The sequence below is a fragment of the Saccoglossus kowalevskii genome, chromosome 17, assembly GCF_978046115.1.
Source record: "Saccoglossus kowalevskii chromosome 17, keSacKowa6.1, whole genome shotgun sequence".
Lineage (NCBI taxonomy): Eukaryota > Metazoa > Hemichordata > Enteropneusta > Harrimaniidae > Saccoglossus > Saccoglossus kowalevskii.
The window spans coordinates 21,098,935-21,111,826 of record NC_140657.1 but is presented as its reverse complement, the minus strand read 5'-3'; the positions used below and the strand labels follow the sequence as shown (position 1 = coordinate 21,111,826).

The following is a 12,892-nucleotide window of genomic DNA, read 5'->3' as shown; positions in this document are numbered from 1 at the left end:
TCTAGTATGAGGCAGGGATTTGTTTAAACAAGGGAACAGGGACGCAGTGCCCTCACTGCCATGGTCATGCGCCCCCTTACCCTGGGGAGCAGATCCTCTGGCAACCATGAAAATTCTGATTGACCAGGGATTCACATGTTACCACAATCTTCAACTGTGACCTGTCTGATAGTAATTTTGGCCTCAAGGAAGCCATAGAATGCTCCATTTTAACTTAGAATTATCAAAAACTGGTAGGGAGAACCCAATCTCCCCCACTTGGTGGCACCACTAAATTGCAGTGCTCCCTCCTGCAGTTTTTTTCTAGAAAAAACCCTGTGAGGTATGGTGCATGATGTGTAATAAAAACCACAGTGGGAATTACATTCACTATTGTGACTGTGTCCCTAAAGTTACACAATAGACGAGTCAAGCACAATAACCACAGTTAGTTAAATTCCTTTGAGCTGATCACGAAATGGATTTTATTTGTGTCATTTGAAAAGACTCTGCAGTTGAAGTCAATCTCATCATTATCTGAATTCCCTCAATCCATAAAACTTTAATTAAATCACGCATCTGTCAACAAAGTATTCCCTAATATACAAAAGAATGTTTGGGCTTGCTACAATAATACCTAATTTGTATAGAACCTGATTCAGACTCAATCAATACTCTGCTTTGAACCAACTTTCAAAATGAGCTTGTTTCCAGTCTTGCCAGAAACTTCCTACACTGGGACTTTGTTAAACTCTTCATCAACCGCCAATGGCAAAATAGTTTTAGATTAGGCTACAATAAAGCAATCATGGCTACAACTATTTCACCCCTTAGTGGACACCCAGAGATGATAAATACATGTACTGTAAACTTTTTCACTGGTATTTAATTTCTTTATTTCACCATACCATATTTCGAGCATACATGTATTCACTGGATTTTAGATTCACAGATACAGTTTTGTGTATTTCAGATAAACATGATGTTCTACCGGCATTGTAATTTTTGCATGTTTACATGGTGTAATTTCACTTGAAAAAAATATCAAATTAAAACACAGCGAATAATTAATACATTTACAGGACTATGCACTGATTTGGAGTTTCGTTAGTACATGTACTAATTATAAAGTTTAGTTTCAGCTAACAGTTGTAATGCACTTATGCAATAGAACATTTGCAGGTTTTAGGGCCATTGTGATATCCAGTGTAATTATATCAGCATGGTAAAAGACTTCACAACGAGCACAGTCATGAATGTTGTGTTTTCATTTCAGAATATGCCTTGAATCAGGTGTATTTGAATACAAAAAGCATGATATTAAAAGGAATATTTTGAAAAAATCCATCTGCTATGTAGTGCTGCGGTAGCTGCACATGTAGAACAGTTTTACTGATTTCAGTGAAACTAGCTGTAAACGAGACAGCAGACTGCATATCGTACAATGCATAAACAAAAATACCATGTGATACTGAAACCTGCATGTCTACGGTACATGTAAAAGCTGCAATTGCAAGATTTTTGTTGACTATACGGTCAATGATTGCTAATAAATCGGTCACAGTGTCATTGGCTATCACTGCTACCATGGCAACCAGATAGTAGTCTCAGGAACCCGTGGGACGACCAAGTGCATACATGTGTGTCAAAGCGTAATCTAAACTTTGTAAATCTTTTTTGGTCAATGGGGAAAACTTTGCAATTCACTGTCATTGCAATGGTATGGCGGTTATTCATGAATTGTTAGAAAACTACCATACTAGTATATGAATCATGCAGATTTCTTTCAGCCTCCTCTCAAGCATTGCAAATACATTTACATTCTGGAGCATTGCAAGCGATTCATGTACGCTGATAATTTGAAATACAAATTCATCCAACAGGTTGTTGGTTAGCATTTAGAACAGTGACGTAGAAAGTAAATTAGTTTTGTTTGAATCAAACTACTGGTAGCCCACATTATTATACTGATTTTCATGTGTGAAATTAGGAAAAGAGTTCTTTTTGTACCCTATCCCTACCTTCCGGCGCTACCCAATGTATATATCCCTATTAAGAACACCTAAAGTTATCTAGAAAAGGCATATACAATTAAATTGGGGGATTGGGTTGAGGATTAGAGTTAGGATTAGGGTAGGGTAACACAAAAAGAACTCCTTTCACAATCAGTACAGTTATTTATACCACATTTGTTTTTCTTGCTTTTTGCAATTTTTTTATAAAATAATTAATAACAGGTGTTCTCTTAACAGGCAAAAAAGAAATGTTAGATTCTGATAAACCTACCTTGTCTAAAATTAAATGTCTATCCTAAATCTCTTTTGACCAAAGCTAAAACAATTGTGCACACTTCCCAAGATGTCAATAAGACTTTAATGAAACTGACTATTATTTAGAATTTAAAAAAAATTAATAAACATAAATTTGTGTTACCAAATCAGCAAGCTAGCACAAAGAAAAATAAATTAATATTTAACCTGCGCAATCTATTTTTAAAGAAAATATTATCAGAACCAAAGTTGGTAGCCTTAAGCTTAGTTTTCTTGAATATTGTGAATTCAATTTAGCCAAAGTCTTTTGAGAGTGAGTCTTCTGGTAAAAATCTTGCAACTTATCAAATGAGAATGAAATTTTGCAAAAATGACATCTGAGCTTTATTTTTAAGATCCATGATGTAACTTTATGGTTGCTGATTTTAATACACCTTTAGCAAAAATAATATTCCAGAGTAAAAATAAAGCTAACTACAGTAACGGTTTAATACCAACTGGCTGCTTACAAACAAAAAATATAGTCTGTACAAATTAAACAAAGTGTAATTTAAAGCAGGAGGCTCATCACCTGTACACATGCAGGAATCAAGTCCCAAGCGTTGATAACAACACACACTGAAATGCAAAGGCTCATGGGTAGACGCTTGTTTGTATACAATGACACGCTATGGCCATCTGACATATGCGCAGGTGACGACACCATGGCAAAATATATTTTAAAGCCTTTGACGTATTGAGTAATAGAAGTACTATAATAATACAATACAGATTATGTAATACATGTATATGTATAACAATAGGCCAAAGCAGACATTAAATGTACACATGTGTTGTTAATTGCAGAGGATGACATATTCAGTGATCATGTGTACTGGTGTGTAAATATAATTATGTATTTTGGAAAATTTATATACTGATATTATTGAATTTAATATTAATCAAGGTCACAAGTAAAATACAATATATTAGAATGACTGCTGCATCCAAATTGTGACGCTTTAAATTTTATTTAACAAAAAATCAACAAAATTATAATTCTGTATTTGTTTAAATTAGTATACATTTAGTATACCCGCAAATACATGCAAGTCACAGAGGTATTTGTATGATCAAAATAAGTCATATTTTTATGATTTAGTACACAGTAAAAGTGATTTTTAGTTAATTTAGGCTTCTATTGGAGATGTGCCTATGATAAGAATAATATGGTACCAGTATTGACTTAGGCTATAGCATACAAGTAGACTGAATGATCCCACTAAGAAGCTAAAGCAAAAAAATAATACAACACCCACAAACATGAATATGAAAACATGAAGAGCCGTATTAACTAAGACTACCTGGCCCACCCTTTTAACTGTTTAATTCTAATTGTATAGCGAGGTCAAAACATGTTTTCTGTTTCTAACGTCTGGGGTCAAAGCGATTCAGATTTATAAACAACATAATATTTATTTTTACATATTAGGGTAAATGATGTTGTTAGCATCATCTTAAAATTAATTAATGAACACAATATTAATATGTTGACTACCCCGACGCAGTATTAATATGTCTACTACATGCACATACTGCATTAAATACTGCATTAAATACTTTATTTTCGCTTGGAATTAATTTTCGCTATTTTCCTCACAAGAATGATTCAGTTAAAATAAAATCCAGCTAACTATAACTAGCCATAAATTCCATACAAAACATTCAAACAGTATTCAGCGAAAATTAATTCCAGCTAAATTATAATATATACAGTATATCAAGCTAGTGGCTTAGTGTCTGAGCCATCAGAGGACAGAAAAACCCAACAGTTAAATATTTATCTAATTTGTTTTCATTTTATTTTTCATATTTCTGATTACATTAATTAAATTAATTTTAAAAAGCAGTGAACAATTATATTATTATTATTATAGTATTGAACTTGAACTTTCGGTCCTTAATTATTGTTTACTGATATCTCTATTGGGTAAACTACAGTATACAGCAAATAAGTATACTCACCGTTGATTAAATGGCCTGACTCTCACTGCAACCGTTACACTGGCACTTTTCTCGGGTTTAAACGTATCTAAAGTGCCAACACTATTACGATGTCTTAACGGCGTGTTTTTCGGCGAGTCGAGAATCACTTTATTGTAGCATTCAGGCGTTAGTGGCGTTCCTAATTTACTATCGCTGTGTTTCAGTCCTATTATTTTCAAGTAATCCTTAGGAGTGGACAAACCAGGTTTTGTTCCGTTTGTAACACTAACAGTTACCGGTGTGACATTTTCAACGGGAAAACCTAGTCGGTTCGGTTCCGGTGTTAACGATAAGCTTGGAGTAGTTGTTCCAGCCAGCGAGTCAGGGAGTTTGTTTTCCTTTGCATTATTTGGCTTGTTGGCATCGTTCATCGGTAACCGCGGCAAAGACCGCCTGAATGTCGGTAATTTACTTGCCTTCATCGTCTTACTCTCATAATCGGACAGTCGAAGATCTGAGAAAAAAAACTTGAAAAAGAGGAGGATATGTGTAGTCAAGTGGTGTGCGTTGGTTTTGAGGTTAATTAAACTTGATCGACCGACAACATGACCACAAGCTGTGCTTTTTGTGTGAATGAACAACAAGAAATACAGATGTAGGAATATATAATTAAAAAAAAACGTCTGTTTCGGCCAATTGTAATTCGAGAATCACAAATCGAGATTAAATAATGGGAAAAATACTCACTGTTATATTGTACTCCCAAAATGTGAAAATAAACGGCGGGTATATTCACTCAAATTTTCGAACCTTGCAGATGTGTTCACTGATTGGTCCGTTATAGTCATGTGTAGCCCACCTGACCCACGCCTAAATCACAGGTCAATGATTATGCAGGTTGTTAACGTCTGGGGGCGTTTTCACCACAGTCCCGAGAAGCAGCTGCGAAAACGAAAGGAAGTGTTTCGCTGATTTTATTTCTCTGTATGAGCGAGGGGAGAAACGTTTTTCGCACTGCTTGTACATATCCGATAGACATTGCACGACCGAAATGGTGAAATATTTTCTCATACTTGTTGCGGTAATAGCAGGTGAGTCCTGCGATGAGCAAAGGAGAACTCGGGTTGAAAAGTCTGGCCGAGTTGGTAGGTACACCGTAACTGTACCCTGGATTTTTGTTGATCACAATGCTATATTTAATCTTCAACGGAAAGTATAAAATTATTATAGTTTTCAGAATTTTCGGTATAGAATTCAATTTTCCCCAAATTGTAAAAAAAGTGATTTAAAACATGGAGTCTGATTGTTTTCACTTGTATAATTAAATGTGGTATATACTTTTTTAACGCGCCTAAAGGTGTAGACATCATAGACGTCACGTGGGGTCACATGACATGCATATCATTAAAGTACTGTAAAAGCATTTACTTTCACCGGTATTTAATTTCACACTTTCAATATCAAACCATATTCACTTGAAAATAATGAGTTATATTGTAGTTTTACATGTTCGTGTAGATTTTATAACTTAACCCAGTGAATAATTAATGTATTTTCAGTAGTACATTAAATAAACAATTTATCATTTAAAACTAAAAAATAGTTCAGATTTTCAATAGCCAGTTGCAAAGAAACTTAACAAAGTTTCGGGAAATTTCTGTTAGAAACATGCATCCATCCAGCCGTGTTCATGTCTGTCTTGTCCATTCAGTCATGTCCATCTCATATTGTCTATCCACATGTGTTCGTCTAGTATTGCCCAGATCATTCAGCCGTGTCCATCTTGTATTGTCCATCCAGTCATGTGTGTCTGTCATTTATAAAACTCATGGTGCACCAAAGAAAATAAATGTCACCTCTTTCCATTTTTATATAATATAATTGCTAATTGCAGACAAATTTTCTAGGATGATATTCAGACATTTTATAATTATACAATTCAATTAATGTCATAAATAAATAAATAAATAAATAAATAAATAAATAAATAAATAAATAAATAAATAAATAAATAAATAAATAAATAAATAAATAAATAAATAAATAAATAAAATTATTAAAAGTTACATTACAGAAACATAATATAATGCAGATATGCCAGGTAAGTAGAATCAAAACAACATAAAAAAAAATAACAAAACTACAACTAGCAATTTTGTGTTTTCACCGCCTGACAACCATCACTGGTGAAAACAAAAACTCTCAGAAATTAGTATTTTGAGCAAATTGTCCTGAATAATGTAACAACCAAATATATATATATATATATATTGTACATGTGAGGTACTATATGTACATGTGCAACATATTTTGGTTGCTCAGGATTATCTCAAAGTTGAGTTTTTTCTGTTTTCCTCTTTCTGCTTCTTGACCGGCATTCCACAGCAGTTTGCACATAGCCCATAGAAATTCCTGGTAGAGTGATGCGTGTGAAAGCAATATAAAACCTCCTGTGATGTAGCTCCGCCCCTAAGAACTATATATTTACAGACATAATATATGTCGTACATTATACACATTATGTCACTTTTTATTTTTTGTTTTTTATTTTTATGACAATTTTTTTATTCCAATATGCTATGATCCTACTAAAATTTTGCAAAATAATATACTAGTGGAAAACTCAAAGAACTTGTTTTGGAACAATTACGATATTACAATGAAACTAGAATTTTAATTACTATTTGAATAACATACAAATGTATCATCTGTTTTTTTTCAACAGGTCCAATAGTGTGGTCATACACTTTAGATCAGCTTCACTAAGTACCAAAACTATTTACCAAAATCAGAAATTTAAATGGGAAATTGGGAAAAAATGAAGTTTTAGGAACTTCACGAACAATATAGGACTTGCTGGTAGTATATTAATCCACAATTCAGACAATTCTGATCAGGATATTTACCTGCCTAGATAACGATAATAGATAAAGAGTTAAATGGTAGTTTTCAAACCATTATGGTGATTAGAATGAGGAGGGTAGATTTTTAACCATTATGGTGATTAGAATGAGGAGGGTAGTTTTCTAACTATTATGGTGATTAGAATGAGAAGGGTAGTTTTCTAACCATTATGGTGATTAGAATGAGGAGGGTAGTTTTCTAACCATTATGGTGATTTGAATGAGGAGGGTAGTTTTCTAACTATGATGGTGATTAGAATGAGGAGGGTAGATTTTTAACCATTATGAGGATTTGAATGAGGAGGGTAGGTTTCAAACCATTATGGTGATTAGAATGAGGAGGGTAGTTTTCTAACCATTATGGTGATTAGAATGAGGAGGGTAGATTTCTAACCATTATGGTGATTAGAATGAGGAGGGTAGTTTTCTAACCATTATGGTGATTAGAATGAGGAGGGTAGATTTTTAACCATTATGGTGATTAGAATGAAGAGGGTGGTTTTCTAACCATTATGGTGATTTGAATGAGGAGGGTAGATTTTTAACCATTACAGTGATTAGAATGAGAAGGGTAGTTTTCTAACCATTATAGTGATTTGAATGAGGAGGATAGTTTTCTAACCATTATAGTGATTTGAATGAGGAGGCTAGTTTTCTAACAATTATGGTGATTAGAATGAGGAGGGTTGTTTTCAAATCATTATGGTGATTTGAATGAGGAGGGTAGATTTCTAACCATTATAGTGATTTGAATGAGTAGGGTAGTTTTCTAACTATTATGGTGTAACTATTATGGTGATTAGAATGAGGAGGGTAGTTTTCTAACCATTATAGTGATTTGAATGAGTAATGTAGTTTTCTAACCATTATGGTGATTAGAATGAGGAGGGTAGATTTCTAACCATTGTAGGGATTTGAATGAGGAGGGTAGTTTTCTAACCATTATGGTGATTGGAATGAGGGTAGTTTTCTAACCATTATGGTGATTAGAATGAGGAGGGTAGATTTTTAACCATTGTGGGGATTTGAATGAGGGTAGTTTTCTAACCATTATGGTGATTTGAATGAGGGTAGTTTTCTAACCATCATGGTGATTAGAATGAGGAGGGTAGTTCTCTAACCATTATGGTGATTAGAATGAGGAGGGTAGTTTTCTAACTATTATGGTGATTAGAATGATGAGGGTAGATTTTTAACCATTATGGTGATTAGAATGAGGAGGGTAGTTTTCTAACCATTATAGTGATTTGAATGAGTAATGTAGTTTTCTAACCATTATGGTGATTAGAATGAGGAGGGTAGATTTCTAACCATTGTAGGGATTTGAATGAGGAGGGTAGTTTTCTAACCATTATGGTGATTGGAATGAGGGTAGTTTTCTAACCATTATGGTGATTAGAATGAGGAGGGTAGATTTTTAACCATTGTGGGGATTTGAATGAGGGTAGTTTTCTAACCATTATGGTGATTTGAATGAGGGTAGTTTTCTAACCATCATGGTGATTAGAATGAGGAGGGTAGTTCTCTAACCATTATGGTGATTAGAATGAGGAGGGTAGTTTTCTAACTATTATGGTGATTAGAATGATGAGGGTAGATTTTTAACCATTATGGTGATTAGAATGAGGAGGGTAGTTTTCTAACCATTATGGTGATTTGAATGAGGAGGGTAGATTTCTAACCAGTATGGTGATTTGAATGAGGAGGGTAGTTTTCTAACTATTATGGTGGTTAGAATGAGGAAGGTAGTTTTCTAACCATTATGGTGATTTGAATGAGGAGGGTAGTTTTCTAACTAGGATGGTGATTAGAATGAGGAGGGTAGATTTTTAACCATTATGGAGATTAGAATGAAGAGGGTGGTTTTCTAACCATTATGGTGATTTGAATGAGGAGGGTAGATTTTTAACCATTATGGTGATTAGAATGAGGAGGGTAGATTTCTAACCATTATTGTGATTAGAATGAGGAGGGTAGATTTCTAACCATTATGGTGATTAGAATGAGGAGGGTAGTTTTCTAACCATTATGGTGATTAGAATGAGAAGGGTAGTTTTCTAACCATTATAGTGATTTGAATGAGGAGGATAGTTTTCTAACAATCATGGTGATTAGAATGAGGAGGGTAGTTTTCTAACCATTATAGTGATTTGAATGAGGAGGATAGTTTTCTAACAATCATGGTGATTAGAATGAGGAGGGTAGTTTTCAAATCATTATGGTGATTTGAATGAGGAGGGTAGATTTCTAATCATTATAGTGATTTGAATGAGTAGGGTAGTTTTCTAACTATTATGGTGATTAGAATGAGGGGGTAGTTTTCTAAACACATTTTAATGAGTGGAGGTTCATGTTCATATTCATATTCATATTCATATTCGCAGGATCAGTTCAAGTTGAAGCAGATGATTTTGACCAGGGTGGGTTTAGACTTGATGGTGGTGAGTAAAAACACTCTCTGGATTTACAGTTTTTCACCTTTTCACCACCAGTTCCCTCTTTTCATCACAATTTTCACAATATAGTCCCGTTTATAGTCTGCACTTTCTTTCAGAAGATTGGGACAACAATAGTCAAATTGTTTGAGTAAAAACTGAAAATTGATCCAAATTTTGTCATTTAGCTCCAAAATTAGGGTTCATTTCCAGAAATATTGAAGAATATAAAAAAAAAGTGGAGAAAAATTTTGGGCGAGAAAGTCTGGTGGTGAAATGGTTAATATAATCTATATATATATATATTGAATGAAAATGACATCTCTCCCATTCATATAGTTTTGAGACATGTCACAATGTTTTTTTCTTTCAGCAACTACTTTAAACACAATTACTACCAGTACTGTATTTGCTCTATTACCGGTAGTTGTGCTATGTGCTGCCGTACAGAGGCATTTCTAATACACTGTGGAGTACTTTATTTTCGCTGGAATTAATTTTCGCTGAAAAGGCTTTTTGGGTGTTTTGTATGGAATTTATTTTCACTGATTTTGTATGCGATTAATGTGAAATATAGAAAAAAAGTATATTCGCTGGATTTTATTTTCACAGAATCATCCCTTTAGCGAAAATAAATTCCAAGCGAAAATAAAGTATTCTACAGTAATTGAAATTTTTTAATGGAAACACAAGTCATGCAATTATTGGTTTATTTGCCATTCTGTTGGAGATGAGCTTTTAAAATATGGAAAATATGCACTGTAGTCCATGAAAAAAGTTGAATTTAGCGTTTAATGATCAAGATACATTTCTGTCCATGACATACACAGCTATGAAACGAAAATTTAACATCTTTGTTTTAGATTGTGATTATGTTTTAAATGAAACTCAGACCTCATTTGCAAGTCCTAACTACCCAGAACAGTATCCAGAGTCCAAAACATGTACCTGGAAAATAGAAACTACAGTAGCGAGCGGAAAAATCTATCTGACTTTCATGGACTTCTATGTGGACGACTCTGAAGACTTTCTAAAGGTATACGATGGGGAAGAAATGTCTGATCAAAACCTTATCAAGAGTTTCACATCTGTTGGGATAGGTAAGATGCCAATCAAACATATTATGCATGTACAGTATGTAGTACATTAAAAGATAAAATTAATTTTATTACATATCAAGTATATATACTGAACCAAGAAATACATTGATTTCATTTTTCCCTAAGGGACAACATCAAAAGTTCAATGTAGGATAAAAAACTTAATTCCTTTAGCCCCCCCCCCCCCCCACTGAAACTTAATTGATAAATATTGATAATGGCATCAGACTACATTCACCATTAAATACAAATTGATAATCGGACAGTAGTATTGCATAGCAGTTGGTTCTAGGTTCATGCCCTGAAGTTTACCTCATTTGATTTACACCCGTCCCAAACCATTATCTCGTCTTGGATTTTTTTTTTTTCATTTTCTGTTATTTTTGTCCATGATTGGGTAGAAAAAAACGAACTACAACTACTGCAACATTTTTTTGACTTCATTAAAAAATAAAATCGTTTTTGTAGGACGGGAACTTTTCGAGGTCAAAACCCCCCACCCCCAAACTATAGCAATTAAGTTTTTTATCCGACATCTTCCCTAATTCAAATGATCAGATCAACAAAGCTGCAATAAAACTGAAAAGTTTTTATAAAGATGGACAAACACGGGCAACAAACTGTTATTTAACAAAACTATATGACTACCGGTGCATAAAAAGAGAAACAATCAGAAAACAATTTCGAAAATGATTTTTATTGTTAAACCAAGAATGTTCAATTTTTTTCTAAAATAGAAAGGTACTGCTTATGTATGATAGTAATAAAAAGTACATTTGTTTTACCATAGAATAGAAAAGAAGAGTGTTTCATTCTCGCCATGGAGATAATTTTAACATATTTGGGTTGTTATTGTCAATAAAACTTTTCATAAAACGAAATTCAACAACAAATCGAAAACAAAAAAACAAAAAAATTTTGAAGTGCAAAATAAAATGATTTATACATTCTCATGGAATTATATAAAATAAAATGCATTGGTTTGATGGTGGATAGGGTATGTAATTGATGTGCTTTATCAAGGTTATTATTACCAAATATTTCCCTGTTTGACAAAGAACTTGACAGGTGTTATTGTTTGTTTATTTATGGTTAAACAAATAAAATCAAAGTTTGCATTTGATTGCTAAGATTTTTGAGTACTGTAAAATACTTTATTACCTTAGCTGCAATTATTTTTTGCTTAAAAGGTATTTTGAATGGAGTCAATCTTCATTGAACATTCATGGCTGAACCTCTTTGTATAAAATGCTTCAGCAGTTGATTGTTTTGTGCATTGTTCCATTTCACTTAGTTTTCTATCATTTTTTGGATATTGTATCTATGATTCAGTATATAAATGTAACTTTTTATTTACAGATGCCAAGACTGGTACATTTCTAGTAATATCCTCTGGACAAAAACTTACCGTCCAACTGAAAAGTTCATCACAGAAGTCTGATAATTACAGAAGACGATTCTCTGCACAGTATACTAAAGGGGTTGATGGTAAAATGCTTACTATTATTTGTACCATGAATGTTTTGAATTGGCATTTCAAAATTTCCTTTAATAAAATGTTGTGCTATATGAGATCAAAGTATATTACAACTCAGAATTTAAACAAAGTGTTCCCTATAATAAACTATATTCATAATGACATTTTAATTGGCAAAACCTTACTAATTTGGTCTTTTTATAATGATAACTTCAAATCTATAATTTTAGTAACTATAATTGTCATTTTTAGTTCATACATGTATATTATTTTTGACGTTTTCTTGAAATCGTTCTGCTCAACTGTCATTGTCATTGATCAATTAGTCATTGTGTGCGACTCCTCTTAATAATTTCTCACTATCTTCTAGAGTTATTCTTTTCTTAGACAAAGTTAACGCTAACAAAAACGTACCCTCCTCGGCAGTGGTAATGAAGAATCTGAAAAATACTTCTTGAGTCTGAAAGAGCAAAAAAAATTTAGATTGATAATGATCAATAACAACTACCGATATTTCTGTGAATATATAATATGTAGCATTGAGCAAATTTAAAATGAACGAACTATTTTTCTGAGATGTACTTTGACAGATTTTGTTCAAAATAGTGGGTATTTAAAAACTAGATCCTTATAAAACGGCAAACTTACCTGGTAATGCCCCGAGCTGGCTTTTAGCTAGCTTTTCCTATCTTTTTAAAGTCTTTAACTTTTTCACCAGTTCCCACTTTTCATCACAAATTCCCTTACCAAATAAGAATACATT

General features: G+C 33.1%; 2 protein-coding genes and 1 pseudogene across 2 annotated transcripts; 2 read left to right on the top strand and 1 right to left on the bottom strand.

The window, feature by feature from the left end:
* LOC146732732 (uncharacterized) overlaps positions 1-1,267 on the top strand; it is a 5,283-nt pseudogene extending 4,016 nt beyond the window's left edge.
* Positions 1,268-4,185: 2,918 nt separating this feature from the next.
* Positions 4,186-5,030, bottom strand: LOC146732731 (uncharacterized). Its single transcript, XM_085492237.1, has 2 exons — positions 4,962-5,030; positions 4,186-4,741 (listed from the first exon to the last, which is right to left on the bottom strand). Exon 2 carries the CDS (start codon positions 4,694-4,696, stop codon positions 4,250-4,252), a length of 447 nt encoding a protein of 148 aa, XP_085348363.1. The 5' UTR covers positions 4,697-4,741; positions 4,962-5,030; the 3' UTR covers positions 4,186-4,249.
* Positions 5,031-5,158: 128 nt separating this feature from the next.
* Positions 5,159-12,593, top strand: LOC146732730 (CUB domain-containing protein 2-like). The gene is made up of 4 exons (XM_085492114.1): positions 5,159-5,305; positions 9,502-9,558; positions 10,416-10,652; positions 12,012-12,593. The coding sequence occupies exons 1-4, from the start codon at positions 5,266-5,268 to the stop codon at positions 12,476-12,478; spliced, it is 801 nt and encodes a 266-aa protein (XP_085348240.1). The 5' UTR covers positions 5,159-5,265; the 3' UTR covers positions 12,479-12,593.
* Positions 12,594-12,892: the final 299 nt, after the last annotated feature.

Bases quoted from the DNA above. Each gene is read 5' to 3' on its own strand.
- LOC146732731 (XM_085492237.1), bottom strand. From the start codon at position 4,696: ATGAAGGCAAGTAAATTACCGACATTCAGGCGGTCTTTGCCGCGGTTA.
- LOC146732730 (XM_085492114.1), top strand. From the start codon at position 5,266: ATGGTGAAATATTTTCTCATACTTGTTGCGGTAATAGCAG. The intron at 5,306-9,501 runs GTGAGTCCTGCG...TCATATTCGCAG, and splicing joins ACTTGTTGCGGTAATAGCAG to GATCAGTTCAAGTTGAAGCA. The intron at 9,559-10,415 runs GTGAGTAAAAAC...TCTTTGTTTTAG, and splicing joins TGGGTTTAGACTTGATGGTG to ATTGTGATTATGTTTTAAAT.